General features: G+C 54.0%; 1 protein-coding gene across 4 annotated transcripts in view; it reads left to right on the top strand.

The window, feature by feature from the left end:
- Nucleotides 1-19,097, top strand: part of PLXNA4 (plexin A4) — a 596,306-nt gene that overhangs the window by 565,817 nt on the left and 11,392 nt on the right. For all 4 annotated transcript variants that reach the window (XM_047848901.1, XM_047848900.1, XM_047848902.1 and 1 more), the window contains 5 exons: nt 7,154-7,257; nt 7,819-7,918; nt 9,053-9,243; nt 10,357-10,526; nt 14,362-14,574. In XM_047848901.1, the coding sequence (XP_047704857.1) occupies nt 7,154-7,257; nt 7,819-7,918; nt 9,053-9,243; nt 10,357-10,526; nt 14,362-14,574 (778 nt within the window). The remainder of the gene's footprint in view (nt 1-7,153; nt 7,258-7,818; nt 7,919-9,052; nt 9,244-10,356; nt 10,527-14,361; nt 14,575-19,097) is intronic.

The following is a 19,097-nucleotide window of genomic DNA, read 5'->3' as shown; positions in this document are numbered from 1 at the left end:
CAAGTCATGCTGTAAGGATATATATATTTTTTCAAACGAGTAATTCCTGCATGCAATAAAAAGATACACTATCTTCTGAATGAAATATAAAGAGTTCACAGCAGCTGTCTCCCCAGTTTGCATTTTCCGCTGCAGCTGATAGGAAGGACAGATAAAGATAATGGGATTTTTTTTTTTTTCCTTTCTTCTTTCACCTCCCTCTCTCCCTGGAAGGTGGAAGTGTAACAAATTGGATTGTGAGTGTGTCTGTCCTTTGTGCTTGGAGCCGGGACCAGGGCACCGGGCTGCCAGGCAGGAGCTGCGAGGGAGAGGTCAGAGCCACCAGCTCTGTCTTGGTGCCGTGCGCCGTGCATATGAACCCCGGGCCCCTTCTCCTCCTCCCCAGTGCCCACCACCTGCCTTCTCCACTCTTCTCTGACCTTGCACACCACAGCCCCGCTGGACGGCCACCGGAGCCTCTGTGTCCCATACTCAAGAATGTCCATTAAGCCCTAGCTCCTGTGTCCTAAACTGAGTAGCAGAGCACAGCCTCCTTCTGCCTTCAGCTCTCCAGACTTCCCCCAGATAGCAACAACTCGCCAGTGCAGGGCACTTTACAGTTTGCAGAGACCTAGTACCTTAAATGCAGACGGCAAGTTCTACCTGAGAATTTCGTCTACTTCTTGTTCTTTTTTTTTTTAATGTTTATTTATTTTGAGACAGAGAGAGAGCACGCGCATGCAAGCAGGGTAGGGGCAGAGAGAAAGGGAGAGAGAGAATCCCAAGCGGGCTCCATGCTATCAGCGCAGAGCCCAAAACGAGACCCGATCTCACGAACCGTGACATCAGGATCTGAGTTGAAATCAAGAGTGGGGTGCTCAACCGACTGAGCCACCCAGGCGCCCTGGGAATTTCTTCTTTTAAGCACCTTTTGTTGTAGTTTGGTTATTTTATATTTTAGAACTTGCTCTCACAATAAATAAAATACTTCCTTTTTTTTTTTTTTTTTTTTTAAACAAAACATAGTTAGACAGTACCTCCTCCCGTGCCTGGGTCAATTTCCCAACCTTGTTTGCAGTGACACTCTGATCCTGTCATGGCCCCTCCCCGTTCTGCTTTGACGCACGTTCCTTACCCTGCTGAGTTGCTGGAAGTTGAGGGTCCCAGGGTCCCCTGCCAGGTGTCTCCTTGGGGTTCACCGGTCAACAGGTGTGCAGCAGAACCCACGTCTCCTCCAGCCCTCTGCTCAGGGTCCTGTCTTTGGGGGCAGAGCAGGCGCTGTGCAGGTTGGCTGTGCTCCTGGTGAGAGCCTGCTCCCCGTGCCCCCAAGGGGAGACAAGGTGGCCTGGGATGGCAGCTCAGGCATCCACTGGGAAGGTCCCCTGTGGATCAGGAGGGCTGGCTCAGCCAGTTCTGATGAGTCTGCCTCTTCCCCTGCCCATCTGGGTCAGCCTTTCTCAAAGCTTCTGTGATAGATCTGAGGAGAGGTGCTGATAAGAAGAATGGAAAGGGGGGGGCAAGCCTTGAGCCCCCACCCTAAGGTAAAATGAAGTGCATGCATGAATGTGTGTGTGCATACATCTATGAGTGTGTGAGTGTGTGCACGCATGTGTATGTGTGCCCGTGCACACACGTGCACACACACACAAGGGAAAGAGCTTGTGCAGGTTTGTGCTCTACGTAGGGTGTGTCCCTCAACATAGCACCTGCTGGGAGGCAGGGGAACCTCCAGGAACCAGTCCAATGATGTGCTTGGGGCCAGTGCCTCCTTCCAGGGATTTCCTGCACCAGAATCCCTCCCTCATCTATGCCCCAGCTTCCAGCTATTCCCTCAGCCACCTTCTCAAAACTTGGGGGACATGCCGTGGTGCTCCCATCTCCTCTTCCCTGAGAATTTCCAAGCACTGTGTGGTCTATCTCCTGAACACCCCCTACGTCTGTACCCCAGTCCCTACTGCTTAGCTCGGGCACTCACCATCCGCCTTGGCCAAGGGCAGCCATCCTTGGTGGGGCTTCCTACCTCCGTGTCCTTCAAGAGCTCCCCCCTTCTCATCCACCCCGTCTCCCTGCCCTGGAGCTCACCCCCAGATGCCTTAGCCTGGCTTGCCCCACTTTCTTACCCCACTTCTGCCTTGCACATGGCTCTCCAGCCTCCCAGCCTCTCCTTTCCACTGCCTCCCACACTGACACACATCTATGGGTCCCCAGAAGCATCACATAAGTGGCATCTTCGGACCAGAGCACCCGTCCTCCTGGCCGCCCAGCCCTCAGCCCAACAACCATCCCTGGACACCCCCCCCCAGACGCTGCTCATTCTCCCCCCTACCCCCCACCCTGATCCCAGGGCCCCTGATTCGTCCTGCTTCCTCACAGCCTTCCCCTAGAGAGCCCTTCAGGAGCCAGGGCTTCAGTCTGATGAAGCGTCATGTTGTGCTAGCACAGGACCTGGCACGCTGTGGGCACTGAGCAGACGGTGCTGGAGTGGGTGAGTGTGAATGGGGCTCTGAGGTTTCCTGGATCTGGATTTTCAGCACGGGGGCCGCAGGAGATGCGTCTTCCTAGATGTGCTGGTCCAGAGCGTGCCCTGTCTCAAGATTCTCTGGGGCCATCTCTGAGCTCAGTGTCTCCCATCATTTGGTGTCTGGAGGTATTTTCTGGTCCCTCCCTGTGCCCCAAGGGCAGGCAAAGCTGTGTGGAGGCTACGCACTCACCCGGAGGATGCTGGCCATTGGCCCAGCTGTCCCATCACCCCTCAGCTATTCTAACAGGGCCACCTCATACATACATAGCAAGGTGTGGACACAAAAGAGAGATATTTTTAGCACTGTTTTTATAGGCAAGACAGAAGGAGCCTATCTGGTGAAGAGAGTGCTGGACTTGGGATTGAGAGGCCTGGTTCTATTGATTTGCATTACCATCATTAACACGGAGCGTGTGTCGAATATACAACAATACACAGGGCGCAAAATGAGTTACGTCCTCGTTCAGGGGCCTCCTGAGGATGACCTAGCCAGCCACACGCTGCCAAGGGCATGAGGCCACTGTCCTTCAGATCTGAAGGTGGCAGGCCTGCCTTACCCTCAACTGGTGCAGCCTACCCTTGGGTTCCTCGCTGCTGGGCGAGGACGGTATTTCCGGAAGCCAGCTATGGCCTGCGAAGGGTGGGCACTCTGAGATGGGGAGAAGCCAGCAGCTTTGGCCTTTGACCTTGTCCCTTCCTGGTTCTGGCATGACTCCGTAGAGCTCCAGTTCCTGCCTCTGTTGAGACAAGGTCACGAAGCTATGCCAGAGCACTCCAGAAAGCCGAGCCCATGTCTGCTCTCCTGATTTTCTGGAGACATTCCGTGATGAGTCTGGGAAGAAAAGAGAGACCATGGCTGATGTGGATGAGGGATTTCAGGAAAGGAAGGAAAGTGTAACACAGAAGCAGAAATGTGTTCAGGCCAGCAGGTAAAACTAAGGACTCCGGCCAAGAAGAGTGAGTTTCAGGAATGAGTTCCCAGGTTAGCCCAGGTTAAATTACTCGGCACTGGGCAATCCCCTGCCTTCCTGCTGCACTCGAGTCCCCGCCTCCGCTGGGGGTCAGCTTGGCCGGCTCCCCATGGCCTGGGTCTTTCTTGTAGCCCAGGGCTGGAGTTGCCAAAACCAGGCTCCCTCCTCCCTGGGTTTCCATCCATTAGGACTGATTTGGGGGCGGGACAGAGAAGTTCACTGTTTTATCTTCCTTCTATTTCAGCGGGATGGAAAGCAAATCCAAGTTTTCTCTTTTTTTTTTTTTTAAGTTTATTTTTATTTATCTTTGAGAGAGAAAGAGAGAGTGAGTGGGGGAGGGGCAGAGAGCGAGGAGACAGAATCCCGAGCAGGCTCTGTGCTGTCAGCACAGAGCCCGATGCGGGGTTCGAACTCACAAACCGTGAGATCACAACCTGAGTTGGACGCTTAACCGATTGAGCCACTCAGGTGGCCCACCTCCCCCGGTTTTTCTGTGTAAGAGGTAATGAGAAGAAACAGGTTCAAGAGATCTAAAAAGCAGGGCTAAGTGCTCCCCTTGATTCCAGCTCACCGTCCTCATGTTGGTACTTGGGGGAATATCCATAACTTTTTGAGATAACTGCTAAAAGACTTGGTTTTATGGACAGAAAGCTGCTGGGGCCTGAGGGACACTGCCTTCTCGGGTTCGTAGAGCTCCCACGTCTAGAGAACACGCAGGGCACGCACGAGGGCTCCTCTCATGTCACTGTATCCAGATGACCTAGTCCAGTGTCCTGCCCAGAGAAGGAGCCCAGTTAGTGCCCGTGGAAGAGAACTCAGCTGGTTATCAGAAGGAGCAGTGGCCTGGGGATAAGGACTTCTGCATCTGTCTTCCCAACCTGTTTCTCTAATTTCCTGGTCATAACACTGGAAGAATGAGTGGCAATAATTTGAGACAACTTTCCTTCTGGCACTGGCTATGCCTGGCTGTGTTTCTGAAGATTTCAGATCAACCTTTGACCCAGGTTGCTAAGAGAGTAGTTCACGGTTCCCCTTTAACTGCAACTCACTGCCCACTGTGAGCACCAACACAGAGGCAGAAAATTCTTTTGTACTGCCTAGAAAATAGGCCATCATCACTCACTCGCTCATTCTTCTCCTTCCTTCCTTCATTCATTCACTTATTCATTATTCTTTTAATAAATACTCATCAAGTACGTACTGTGTCCCTGGTGCTGGGCCAGCACTGCTGGTAGACATTTAGCAACATCAAATTTTTGTACTCCCAAGGACAGGCCATCATTCCTTGACTGCCCTGGGGGAAGCATAGCCATACTCTGCCCTACTTTTTTTCAGTTGGGGACACAGATACAGACTGATTTTCATTTGCTTACATAATTATTGGACATGACTCAGAAACAAGGCTGCCGAGTACAGCTGCACAGGCTGCGCACTGCACAATTTCAAGGGGAGTTGTGCAACCGGGAAGCGTTCCATCGGGCTCCAGAATCAGTCACCAGCTCTCATGGCTTAGTCCACCAGGCTGTGTGGCTTGTTCAGATCCTACTGAGATGTGCTACAACTCCATCAGCAAACAATGCCAGGGTAGCTGCTAAACCAGAAACCTGGTCCCCATCTAGTCCTGGCAAGCCCACAGCCACTCCAGTGGAGGAGAACTTCCTCTCCCTTAGGAGAAGCCAGTGGACCTAATATCCCAGCCAGTGGACCTAATATCCAGAGTCCTCCCCTTCTTCTCCCCCAATCCCTGTGTGGGAGAATGCAGAACACTGTCTTCCGTGCCCCCAAGCTGTCTCTGTACTGTTCCCGCCATGCAGCTTCTGACTTAATAGCCCTGGAGCTATTCACCAGGCAAGCAGGAGAGACCCCAGAGGCTCTGTCTTTTGGGACTGGGGTAGAGCATGCCACTGCCATATTCCTTAGCCCCAGGCTGGGCTTCACCAAGAGTCGGACTGCACCACGTATCAACTGGCTGACCAGCTGCCAGATACTCCGCTTCGTGTTCCCCACCACTCAAAAATGCGTGCATCCGCACAAACCCACATAAAATGAAAAACAAAAACAAAAAAAACACAACCAACAACACACTGCCCTCGAGGTGCCTCAGTGGGGCATTTCCCCTTTAGTCTATCACCCTACCTGCCCCGAGGCTCTAATCCTTGCGCTCAACTCCAGCCATGCTTTCCACGGCGCTAAGTGATAGGCAGTGCCCAGGGACCTTCACTCCAGTGAACAGGCACCATTATCCTCATGCTCTCATTCCTTGGGCGGCCTGATGCTACATGAAGCTTTAAACCAGGCAGCAGACAAGCCCACGACCTCGAGCAGGGACTGGGGTATTACGAGCATCTCTGCTGCCCCTCAGGGCAGGCAGCTCTCTTTCTGGGCCTGTCTTTCATCCACAGCACTGGTCATGCCAAGTGCACAAGGCAGGGAGGAATCAGTGCCCTCTGCACCGCAGATGTGGCCAGTCATGGGCCCACAGCTCAGCCTTGACCGGAGGGGACAGTGGGGCTGGGGGTGGGGTCTGAATCGGGTCTCTGTAAGCCATAGGAGAATCCACAGCGGGGTCAGGCAGGGATGTCAGGTGACTGCAGCACCTGACTGTGCTCCGTGAATCCCAGGGCTCTTGCACGCTTCAGAAGTACTGGCGTCTGTGCGGCGTTGAGCGGGGTCATGATTGCCTGGAAGCCAGATTCGTGGCTTCCTGGCTGGAACACATGTTGCATTTGAATTTAAAAGGCCGTTTTTTCCTCTCTGGTGTGTGTATGTGAACATACGTGTGTGTGTGGGTGTGCACGTGCCCCTGCACTGGAGAGCTGGCGTGCGCCTGGGTCTCCGTGCGCGCACATTTCAAGACTGGAATGTGCACTCCTTCGTCTGCATGTGATTTGTACCATGGGTGGTGATGGCAGTTTGGTTGATGGGAAACAGTCCCCTGCTTCCCCGTGCGGGAGCCATCAGAGAGCCTGTGTGTCGGTGGTGTCTGGGCCCCCGAGGAGAACGTATGGATAGAAGTATATACCTAAAGCATCAAATAATGAGGTGTTGGATAGATCACCAAGACGCAGGTATTCACATTAAGTCCGTGGGGATGGGGCTGGTCCTGGGCACGAGAATGGCTTTTGCTGATCCCTCCACGTGCATTTACCCGGCCTCCCTGCCAAGGGTGTGACCTACCTCCTCCCAGCTTTCGGGTGCAGGACACAGCCCTGCAACAGGACCAGGGTGCACAGAGACTGAACCTGCAGCCTCTCCTTAGCTCTGAGACCTTGCAATCGAGCAAATGATCCTGTGGCGGTGATGATGCCACCTGGCATTTACTTAGCGTTCTTAAATGCTTTGACTTGCCTCATTCACTCAGCCAGTTTTTATAAGCACTGCTCACGGATGTGGCCGCTCGCAGTGGACAGGTGAGCAGGGGAGGACAGGGGATGTTATCCCACTTGTGGCACACAGTGCGTTGGGATGAGAACCGGGGCTGGGACCCAGGGCGCCTCTGCACTGAGAGCTTCTGCACCCCTCCTCAGGGAGTGTCTCGTAACACCTGTTGGTCCACGGATGCACCCTGGAGATCATGCATTGTAGTTGTCCGCACAGGGGTCCTTGGGAGCACCGCAGGGAGCTGTCCTTGGGAGCACAGGGGCCCGAGGGCCTCTCTGAGATGCATCTGCTCTCCCTACAGAGTGGCGACAAGGAAGCGGGGCGAGGATGATCCTACAGGATGAAGACATCACCACCAAGATTGAGAATGACTGGAAGAGACTGAACACGCTGGCCCATTACCAGGTGGGGTGACTGCACAGGAGGGATGGGGCTGGTAACCTGCCGTTCCCTCAGAGTCTCAGTCCTTGAAGGATAGGGTCACCTTGAGGCCGGACACCAAGACCTGCAGCCACCTCTCCACCTGCACTTCTGATCCCTTAGCGACCCAGGGAAACTTGGTGTCCGTCAGCCAGGAAACCCTGACCTCTTTGGAGATGGGATGCCAACATGCGTGCTTCTGGCAGGGTGTGCTTCCGGCGGGGTGTGGGCAAGTCCCCAAGAAAAGGCCTTTCTTGGATGATCCCTGGGGCGTAAGGCCGGGTGCTCTCCCAGGGAAGCATCAGGATGGAGGGTGCTGGTGAGACGCTCTTGCCAGAGTTGCTCTAAGAGTTAGCCACGGCGTAGGATGCTGTTCAGCGTTCAGGTCTGTCTTGTTTCATCGAAGAAAGCCGACTGCCTCCAAAGCCCCCCCTGTTCTTGGTGAGGCACTGATTGCCCCTGAGATCCAAGTAAATTCCTGTTGTCCTTATTTCCTCAGGTGGCAGAGTTTCTGTGCCCAGTCTCTTGTAAGCCTTTTCCTTGTAGGTGCCAGATGGCTCTGTGGTGGCTTTAGTGTCCAAGCAGGTGACAGCTTACAATGCCGTGAACAACTCCACAGTCTCCAGGACCTCGGCAAGTAAATATGGTGAGTTCTGCCAATCGTCCTGGGGAGGAGAGGATGCCCGAGCTTGTTGGGGTGATCGTCACATTAACAGCACCGCTGAACAGCACTGGACCCCCAGACAGGGAGGGGGAGAGGGAGGCGGGCAGGCGGACCATGGCTGGGGAGAGCCTGAATGGGGAGGAGTCTCCTCGTTCTGGAACTCTGGTGCAGGAACAGGACCTTCAGCCTTGAAAACAAGAAGAAAATCTAACCTTCACGAGCACCTCACAGTCTACGACACGGTGCTTTCACTTTTGCGGTCTTCATTATCGCACGTCATGTTCGTGACAATCAGCGAATTAAATAATTATTATTTCCCCCTATTATGCAGATTAGCAAATTATAACTCAGATGCTCAGAAGCTACACAACACGTAAAGGTCACACAGTTATGAAGCGGCTGAGGGAAGGTGCAGACCCAGGGCTCCAGCTCCGGGATGCGGGGTGGGGAGAAGATGCTGGGTCCGGGCCGGGGGCCCCCGGTGCAGCCCTGTTCTGCCTCCACCTGTGTGCTTTGGGGCCAGCTGCCTGACCGCCGTAAGACCTGGTTCTCTTACCAGCAAAACTGGAGAGGAAAAAATGACCAATTCCCCAGGATCACTGTGAAAAATCAGTAGTAAACACACGGTGGTGCCCGCACACAGTAGGACCTTTTCTGCTCCACACTCATTTCGCCACAGCCCACAGCAAGCCAGTGGGAAGATCTGGCCCGGGCCAGAGGGGAGGATGCAGGTAAGCAGGTGACAAGGTGATCACTCGGCTGCTCCACGGCATTAAGGGAAACACAGCACACGTCCTGAGACATCACCTCAGAACCCTTACCAGGAAAAGTGTAACGACGGACAGGCTGATAGTCTTACAAATTGAATAATTAAGGGCTGGAGAGATGCAGGTACAGGAGGGGGAGGAATCTCAGCAGGGCAGAGTAGCCGCGGAGGGTTTCCCGGACGTGGCGGGAAAAGCATCCCACTCGCGGGGAATGGACCGATGCAAGGCAGGCAGCCAGCAGCACCCGCAGATTGCAGGCAGGATCAGACGGTATTGGCCACGGCCGGAATGGGGGGCGTGTGATGGGTCATGGAAGGGCCTCACACACGCGGGGTCATTGCCTTGGCAGAAAACATGATCCGATACACCGGCAGTCCTGACAGCCTCCGCTCGCGCACACCCATGATCACCCCCGACCTGGAGAGCGGAGTCAAGATGTGGCATCTGGTGAAGAACCACGAGCACGGGGACCAGAAGGAGGGCGACCGGGGGAGCAAGATGGTGTCTGAAATCTATCTGACGCGTCTGCTGGCCACGAAGGTATGGGGCTTCAGACGGGCTTCGGGGCATGTGTGGGGTGTGGGAAGGAGAGTCATCGGCCCACAGAAATGCCAAGCTGGCGGATGCCTAGCATCTGTGCTCGCCCCACCCGTTATCCACTCAGCCCCAGTGCTCTTTCCCAGCACCGAAACTCAGAATCCTCAACCTCGCACTTCAGGCAAGCCCCACGCGTGCATCGGTGTGCAGCCCGAAGCACTGCTTCCATCCTGCTCTGTGCCCCGTTCCCAAATATGGAGACACTAGCCACATCTGTTCATGTTCTTCTGTCATGCCTGTGAGAGAATGCCTCCTTCTCAAGGGTGTCACATACAACCCCTAGTGAGGCAAAGTGGGGCTCCATCAGTGACTTTCCAGGCACCATTTCTTCTTTTTTTTAATGTTTTTATTTATTTTTGAGACAGAGAGAGACAGAGCATGAGCAGGAGAGGGGCAGAGAGAGAGGGAGACACAGAACCCGGAGCAGGCTCCGGGCTCCGAGCCGTCAGCCCAGAGCCCGACACGGGGCTAGAACTCACGGACTGTGAGATCGTGACCTGAGCCGAAGTCGGACGCTCAACCGACCGAGCCACCCAGGCGCCCTTCCAGGCACCATTTCTGATCCCGGTTCTGGGAACATTGTGTGCCTGCGCTCAGCCCTTCAACTTGCGAGGCTGGCCTCCGCTCTGAGCTCTGCAGAGCTGACTGTGTAACTGCTCATCAGCCAGCGTGAATGATGCCCAAACAAAACCAGCAGATTGTGTTTGTCTGCTCCGACCGAGTGAGTTGTTCGTTAGCATTTGTGAAAAGTGCTAAAATAACACCACCAAAGGGTGTTAAACCAACCCATGTTGTTGGCAGAGGAAGGCTCGCTTAGGTCCAGTCATCAGCATTATATCTATTTTCCACGTGCACGGGAAATTTAAAGCTGTTGGAGGAAGGTGAAGACTGTAGGAGACTGGATGCAGGCACTTGCCCAGCCTCCGCTCTCCCCCTCCCCAGCAGGCCACGCACCCTGCCCTCCCTGCCCCTCTCCTGGTCTGCCGGGCAGATCTGAGACCCTGTCCTGAGGGCTCCCTGGGTGGAGCTGTGTTCTGAACCAGTCCCCCTCCGCAGGGCACGCTGCAGAAGTTCGTGGACGACCTGTTCGAGACCATCTTCAGCACGGCGCACCGGGGCTCGGCCCTGCCCCTGGCCATCAAGTACATGTTCGACTTCCTGGACGAACAGGCCGACAAACACGGCATCCACGACCCGCACGTCCGCCACACCTGGAAGAGCAACTGGTGAGGGAGGCCGCCGCCCCCGCTTCCTCCGCAGGGACCCGGAGCAGGCCCTGCGTCTGGGCCTCCCTGCCCTCTCCTACTGCGTCCGCGCTGGCTTCCTCTCTCACTTCCCTCCACCCAAAGCATCCTTGTTTCCTATCCATCAGTCGAGCAGGTTGCAGACACTTATTGAACCAAGTAAGTGAGCGAAAACTTAACACGCCAAATGTTGCCACCAGACCCCTGTCACACCCAGAGTATGCCCGACACTGTGCCTGGTGTGTGCACACACGGTCAGGCATGGCCACCGCCCTCGGTGGGCTGACAGGCGTGGGTAAGAGACAGGCAGGTGGCTGTTGGGACAGGGAGGCCGAAGATGCACGCATGCAACCAATTCTAGAGCCAGCACCTCAAGCACGGTTGTGACCTGAGAGTCGTCTAGGCAAACAAAAGGTGTTTCCGTTCTATTCGAGAAGCAAGGGTCTTCCCTTCTGCCAGACTCATCTTCCCAACTCCCTTTGGGGAAGAGACCTTCCCGTACCTGCTTTGTCCTTCTTTGAGGAAGCAGGACTCTCTGAGCCCTGACACCCTAGATGTCTCCACTATGGTTCCTGTGTCCTTGAACATAGGCCCTCCTGTCCCTTCGTGGGTGTATACTCTGTGTTTCCATTTGCGGCTGCAAGGTCAGACATCAGTATTCAGCACTTGGTGTGGAACCTCGCACAAAGCCGTGGCTCGATAAATATTGATGAAGATGTAGGACCAAGGTGGTCTCTATCTGAGGGCTCTGTCTCAGGCCAGGCCGGCTTGTATTTGGTCCCATCAGTTCCAGAATTGCCTCCCTGGAGCTTTTCGACAGTCCCTGTCCCAGGTTGTTCTTCCCTAGAACATTCTTCGAAGGCAGCACAAGCCTGCTGCCCAGCACCTGCGGCCGACAGCCGGGACGGGCCCGGCTCTAGGGCTCGGCCAGGCACCCCGGCAGCCAGCCTGGAGCCCCAGACCAAACACGGATCACGGCAGGAGTCAGAAGTGGCACTAAAACCTCACTTAACGTCATCTGCTCTGGCTTCTCCTCTCGTCTGAAGAGTAGTGCGATCTCTGCTGAAACTGGAAATGCGGGCAGGAACAGAGGTTTGGACCATAGCACTAAAGAGTTGGGTTTACGCCCCCATTAATTCTGGGTGAGAGATCTTGCACTGCCGAGTTCCTGCACCCTTTCTGAAATAAGATGGTTAGACTCCGGATTCCTCAGGGGCACGGGGTGAAGGCTCTTCCCTGCTGAAGGCCTGCCAGCCTGGTCTGGGTAAGAGTGCTTTGAATTCTGCCCATCCTCTTAGCGCGGCTCTGCAAAGCCGTTCCGTGGGCCATGTCCCTGACCTATCCAGTCTGCTTCTCTCTGCCAGTCAGTCTTCCTACTCCCCACCTCATCTGAATGTTAGCAGACTCCACAACACAAAGAATGCTCTGCCCAGCCCAGCTCTTGGGCCTGGCTGTGGAGGGCTGGTATTTCCAAAACACTCAAACACCCCTACATGCCCTCGTAGCCCCTTACCAGCAGACCACCTGAAATGGTATCTAAATCATTCGTCTTCAGCCCATACTTTGGCTGGGGTGAGCACCGCCCCTCCCCCCCCACCACCGCCCTCCAAGGATGCCATAATGCCCTTGGCGTGGGGCCAACCTTCCCTTCACACCAGCTCCTCCCAGTACTCTGGTGTCATCACAAGGAACCCCAGGGCGGTCGTCCGCAGTACCCGGCTCGAGTTCTCTCACCCAAGGACATGTGCCCCCTGACCCTGCTCACTGCCCAGGCAAGAAGCAGTTCATCTGGGAATTATGAGATCTGCATCATGACTTAGAGTTCATCGTCCCTGAGTAAAAAAAAAAAGATGATTTCTTGATTCCTGGCCAGAGTTGCAACTCTCCTTCTCCCCACCCGCTTCCTCCATGTTCCCCTACCTTTTCTCTTTGAAATAAACCTCCTGCTCATTTAGCCTGAGTGGCTGCAATCAACCAGAGATTAGTGCCACCACCAATGTTAATAATATGCTAATATTTCATTAGGCAGGAGCCTCGGTGTGGTGCTCTGGTGCCCCCGTTTGATTTGCCTGTCAGCACAAGTGGCGTAAGCAAGGGATACGACTGTGTAGCAGATATTAGACTCCCCGAGACCGTCTTCTGGATGAGACGCCCAGAAACAGGAAGGTGTGGACAGACCCCATGGGCGGAGCAGCCTGGAGTCCATGCAGGGCTCTGACCCCAGCTGTCACGGTCTCCCCTGGGCAGCTATGATGACCCTGACTTTCACCGTGTGTTGCAACTTTCTGTGTCACCCCCTTATTTCCTAGTCCCTATTTCAAAGGACGAAACAAGTGCCACTTAACGTTGTCAGATCTCAGTGCTGCCTGAGATCTGACAGTCCTGTGCTGCACATTTTGTAGGAACGTAGTACTTGCTGGTCGATCGGCAGTCTTGAATATGAGGTCTTACTGTAGTTTAGCATCTGTTGTATGGAGGTACCGGCCACTGGGAGATGCAACAAATAGAAATGTATTGTACTCGCCAGATTGAAGTAAGTAATTCAAAGCGCTGAAGTTTTCAAGAGGCGAGTCAAACAAATAGGAACGCTGTAACTATTACCAACAGTGAGAACAGCTACCAAAGCAATAAAACTTCAGGGCAGAAGGCAGGAGGTGAGGAGGAGGTGGGGGGGGCAGAGGGAGGGAAGCAAGCGATCCCTTGCTTGGTGCCATCCCGCTTCCTTACCTGCATCTCAGTAGGCCGGATGGAAGCCACAGGATGCGAGAGCCGGCAGAGTGTGGCCAAAGGGGACAGGGGACAGGTCTCTCCCAACCTCCCTTTCTGGCAACAGAGAGTGTGACTTGTGTTTATCAGACCACACTGAAGTTTTTCTCCTCTTTGGCTTGGTTTAGGTGACTCCTCTCCTGCTTCCTCCAGGTTACTCCAGCTAAGGAATGCATCTGTGTCTTTAAAACTCAGACCATCTAGTGTCTTTCCCTCCGTGAAGACTTTCTGAACACTTCCCTCTGCATAGACTCGGTGACGCCTCCCTGTGTCCCACATCAGACCCTTCCTGTCCTTGGGTTCCAGCACTGATAGCTCTCAGAGCACATACTTGGTGGCAGGCCTGACTCCCCCACGAACCCACCAGAAAGCTGGCTTCTTGAGGGCAGAGGATGTATCCCCAGTTGTTAGCGTAGTGCCTGGTATGCAGTAGGCGCTCAGTGTAAGAAAGAGGGAGGGGAACACAAGGGGACAGATGAAGGGCTGTGAATGTGGGTTTCTAAGCATGCCGGCTCAGGGAGGAGAAATTAGTTAGCTACACTTCAACTACTCAGCCCCAGTGCCTTCACTGCGTAGGGTCAAACTGTACTGTCAGGCAGGGAGGAAGGATGTGCTCTCTTCTGGGTCATACCATGGATGGCAGAGAATAAGATACAAAGCCTGTATTCCAGGCTATTCTTTAAGGTTTGCCGATTGGATGTGCATTATATCCAGCATAGGGGGTGGACAGTGGAATAGAGTCAGAAACTCCACTTTATAGCACCCACACTGGCCGCCTCTGAGCCCAAGCCTTGTGCTGCCAGGGAAGGTTGTAGTCCTGCAGTCTTCAGGCTGGGCATCCAGCCCTCCCCAGTGCCCATTAAAATGTTGATGGAGGGTGGAGTAGTCAGCCTTGCTGGTCCTCAGTTTCCTGGCAGGTATGTTAGTGGCATAGGCTTTGCTTTTAAGAACAATCGGTTCTCAGCCTTTTCTTTTTCCCCAGAGAACTCTCCAGGCCACACCACACCCCCTGCCCTCTCTTCCTGACCATCTGCCTCTTCCCTCCACACAGCCTACCCCTGCGGTTTTGGGTCAACATGATCAAGAACCCTCAGTTTGTGTTCGACATCCATAAGAACAGCATCACGGACGCCTGCCTCTCCGTGGTGGCCCAGACCTTCATGGACTCCTGCTCCACATCAGAGCACCGACTGGGCAAGGACTCCCCTTCCAACAAGCTGCTCTATGCCAAGGACATCCCCAGCTACAAGAACTGGGTGGAGAGGTGAGTGCTGGGCCTGGGAGCCAAGGTAGGACCCCTTGCTGAGCAGGCAACTGCCCTTGATTTGGGGTCCCCTCCCCTCCAAAATGGGCTGGTGCTTACAGACGGGTCATTCACGGAGCCCGATCCTGCAATTGGCAATACCCACACCCCCACGTCCCCAGTGGTATTGTCAACTGAAATAAGACCCCAGGGAACCTGGCTGGACATAGCCTCTGTGCTCGGCTTCCCTGCAAGGAGGGTCCCAGATCTTAATGGCCGAAACGCCTTCAGGACCAGGAAGGAAATCCAGTTCCTGCTCTAACCCCCACCAAAACAAAACAGAACAAACAAACAAACAAATGCTCAAGGAAGCAAATAACATCTTGGCACAGGAAGTCTGGAGTCTACCCATCTGTCGCTGTCTATCCAGTAAGCCTCTCTCCACATTCTGTGGGGATGTTGTTCTCATTCTGACACTTCTGACTGCCCCAGACCCTTGACCTTCACAAGATGAGCTCTTGATGCCCTGTGCCCTGCAGTGCTTTCTCAGCCATTGTAGCCATGACCTTAACCATGGTCTCACACATTGTCCTGTGACTGGAGGGCCAGTTGTAAGCTGGGGACCCCGTCTTCATGCAAAGTTAACTCATGGTAAAGAACGTTAATGGTGTGTCTGGGCCAATCGGCTCCAGGTAGCAAACACCTGAGCTAGGCAACCAGCCAAAGCCTTATTTATTTATTCATCACCGTAGTCCTGTGTCCAAGAGGATAGGATTAGAACCTCATTTTCTGCCCATGGAAGCGAAGAAATATACATTCAGAAAGGCCAAGATGAGAGGTGATCCCCAAACTCAACTAACCCCTACTTTTGTACCATCAGTGATGCTTCTAGCTGGGGCCTCTGCCAACCTCTGTGGTGCCTCTTTGTGAATTCAACAAGGTGCCCTTTCCTACCGGAGGATATAATTCCAAGCCAGGGTGCATGGTTTGTTGAATGATGGACTGGTTGTCAGCCCAAGCTCCTTTGTGCAGTGAACAGCCTGCACAACTCCACAGGGCAGTCCTGATTTTAGAGTCCCTTTCTCTCATTACCATGAAGCTCAGATTTGGTGCCTTTATTAAGAGTAAAAGATGCCAGAAATTGTTCTTGACTTAGTAACTGAAGACAAAATGAACAGTATCATTTCACCCATGGGAAAGAGACAGTGTCCATCTTCATACTTGAAAATTGCCTTCCTTTGTAAAGAGGGACTAAGAGAGAGTGGAGTCTTGGCCACCTCAGCAACATAGTTCTGCTAGAAAGCATTGAGTTTTGTTTTTCCTCTCCCCTCTGTTCTTTGATATCCTCCCTACCCCTTCCTGCTGATGCATGGGCTGGGCATCAGTCTTGGCCGTCAGAGAGAGAGAGCTCTCGTGTCCTTGTATCTCTTGATGTCTGAGTCACTAGGAGAGGCTCTCAGCTCCCTCCACATATATGGTGGCCCATTCTTCTGACAACAGAGCTGCCAGGAACAAGCCCTCCTCTGTGGTCACCGGCCCTTCAGCAAAGATAGGAGAAAGGCGACAGTGGGGCTCTGGTTATCTCAGCACGGGTCACGGCGCTAGGACCTCAGGCGGGAAGCGAGGAAGCAGGGGTGTGGAGGGCTGGAGGCGTTTATGAAACACCTGCAGAGAGGACCCTCCCCAGGACACGGCTAGCTAGTCAGAGGTGAGAATAACGCGTGCGCGGGGCTAACGGTCTTCCTTCCGCCTGGTGCTAAATGAAATTTGTGCCACGCAGCTGCTACAGGTCATGAGTAACCCCAGTCCATTTGGTTATTTTTAGGAGTGGCTTGATGGTTTCCATTCCTTATCCCGCCAGTTTCTTAGCAACCGGTGGTACTCTAGGGAGAGTCATCTCTCACTAGCTTGAGATCCCACCCAACCCCTTTCTCCTCTCATTCTGGGATGAAGTACAGGGACGGAGGGATCGGGAGACACAGCGTGAGCAGGTCTGGAGATCAAGTCTAGAGTGCTTCTTCACTTGGTGACGGATGGATGAACTCCACTGTCACTCGCGAGGAGCCTGGCCTCAGAGGTTGTCTGCCTGCCAGAAGGTGAAGTCGAGCAGCACAGAACTCGCTCGGGGTGCACAGCAAGCCTGGTCTCCCACCTTGGCCCACCACAGGCACCGGCAGCATGCAGTTCAGAGGAACAACGGTAGAACCCAGCCTCTCATGGCCGGTGCTTACCCACAATGCTATTGGCTGGCAGCCCCCACTGCACACTCCCAGTCTTTACCGCCTCTGTCCAAGTATGCAGGCTTTTGCTTATGGCCACATCTAGAGAAAGGGCAAAGGACCTCCTGGCCCCCGGTAGCCATCTTAAAGATGCTACACTTCTTAAAGAGCTACACTCTTTAGATGGCCCCCGGTAGCCATCTTAAACCGCTACACTCCTCTTAAAGAGTCACCGCGAACAGTGTGTCGTGACCAGTTATGTTTCCTATTTCATTAGCAGTAGCAGTAAAATTTGCATGTCGGGGGGGGGGGTGATTTCCTCTCTGCTTAAATTGGAGGAGGCTCAAGGTTATTCCTGTGGCCGCGTTAGCCTTTCTCGCCTGCCCTCAGGGCTTTGCAGGTAGGGCTGAGGGGAGCGGAATCGCAGCCGACCCGCTCAGAACCGGACTGGGGTGTGCCACACATTTCAGGGCCATCTGTCACATGTGTCACAGTGTGAAAAAGGTTAAGAATTTTGAATATTTAAAAATGCCTCTTAGGAAGCCATCCATTCAAAACATAAAACGGTGACAGTTCACCCTGGGAGCAATACCAGAGGTGAAGTATAGATATTTCATTAACTTATTCATCAGTCCATGGGTCAAACATTTACGGTCTCCATCAGAAGCGTATGGGGCACTCGGGATATATTACACTTGATCCTTCCCTTGTGGCTCTCGTGGTCAAGGAGGACACACAGACAGGCCCTTGGCAAACCCCGTGGAGCTGTGATCATGCGGCTGGGGGAGTGAGAGCCTGATTCTGCTGGGCCTGGAGAGGTCCGTGAGAGGTTCTCAGAGATGAAGATTTCTGTGCGGGGCCTTCAGGCTCTAGATGTTTCTCATATCTACACCTTCATCCTCGAGGTGTTTGGAGGGATGACAAAACTTTGTTCTTCTAAGAGTTCAGGGCATTAGAGACCACCTTCTTGATCACTGGAACCATCCAAAGGCAGAGATGAGACACCCACCATCACTCACTGGGCCCATCCCCTAGAAACCCACAGACAGACCGCTACAGTTGGGCCGACAGCGAGACATTCAGCATTCCAGGGCCCTGTCCTTTATGACAGCTCCCCAACGACCCATAAGGGTACTGGCATCCCATCTGATGTGAACAAACTCAGCAAAGAAAGCTGAGTAGGGCCAGTGGTGGGACCCAGACCTCGTCAGCAGGCCGGACCTTGGCCAGCTGGGAGCGGGGGGTGGTCTTGGGGGACTTTCCAAGCGTCAGTCCCTTTTGAAGAGGCTCACTTGCAGGCAGAAATCCCACGGGAGGAAGTTCAAGTACAGGAGCCCAGGCTGACCTCTCCCTTCCTCACTGCACAACCTGCTGATAAGAATACTTGTTTGAAGCTCATGAATATGGGGCATAATTGCATTCTTCACAATCAATAAGCCTTCTCAGTGGCGGAGCCCGGCGCAAAGGCCAGCCCAGCGGGAGCCGAGAAGGAAGCAATTGCCCACACAGCCGGGGAATCCAGGGCAAGGTCATTACTGGGCTCAAGGGGTGCCGGCAAGGCCAGGGAGAGAGGTGGGGCACAGCCCTGGATGGAAGCGAAGAGAGGTCAAGGCAGGGTCACATGCCTTGTTGGGTGGATGGTCCCGGCTAGCACCAGGCAAGGCTGGGGTCAAGACCCAGGCAGAGTGTTAGCCGGACCACGAACGCCACACTCATCTGGGAAATCGAGCTGTCCGGGGCCACTCAGCTCAGCTGTTCAGTACTTGCTGAAGATGAAGACATGTGGTTGGTCCATTCAGGGGCTAGTGCGTGGCCTCAGATGTGCACTGGTCCAATCCAGTGGCCTCCGCATGTAGGCAACAGAGGAGAGACTGGGCCACTCTGTGCAGAAAGGACCTCACTGTTAGAATAACGCAAAGCCATCCGGGTGGCTCACCACCCATTTCTTCAGGTGAGAAGGTCGGAGCCCCTGCCCTCGCCCCACTCCACTCCCAACCCCTCCCTCCCTCTCTTTCTCACACACAGACACATTTGTAAATATTCTCTTTGGAGAAATGGACTGGGCTTCTGGCACACACCAAGACAAGCCACGTTAAAGGGACAGAGTGTTGGGCATCTGCTGTTTGCGGTGGAGACAGTGGTCCCTAACTTGGACCCACAGGAGGCAGTTCAGGGTGCAGGGTGCAGGACAGACCATCCATCTACCTGTGAGAAGTATCAGAAATGGCAGGAGTCTTTGCTTCTGAAGACAGTCACGTCCTGTCAGTGAGGACCTGGGTTTTTCATCCCGGTCAGTCTCTCTGACCATCTACTGGTGACAGAATA

Source organism: Prionailurus viverrinus, chromosome A2 (assembly GCF_022837055.1).
Source record: "Prionailurus viverrinus isolate Anna chromosome A2, UM_Priviv_1.0, whole genome shotgun sequence".
Taxonomy (NCBI): domain Eukaryota; kingdom Metazoa; phylum Chordata; class Mammalia; order Carnivora; family Felidae; genus Prionailurus; species Prionailurus viverrinus.
The sequence above is the reverse complement of the archived record's forward strand: the minus strand, read 5'-3'. Positions and strand labels throughout refer to the sequence as shown.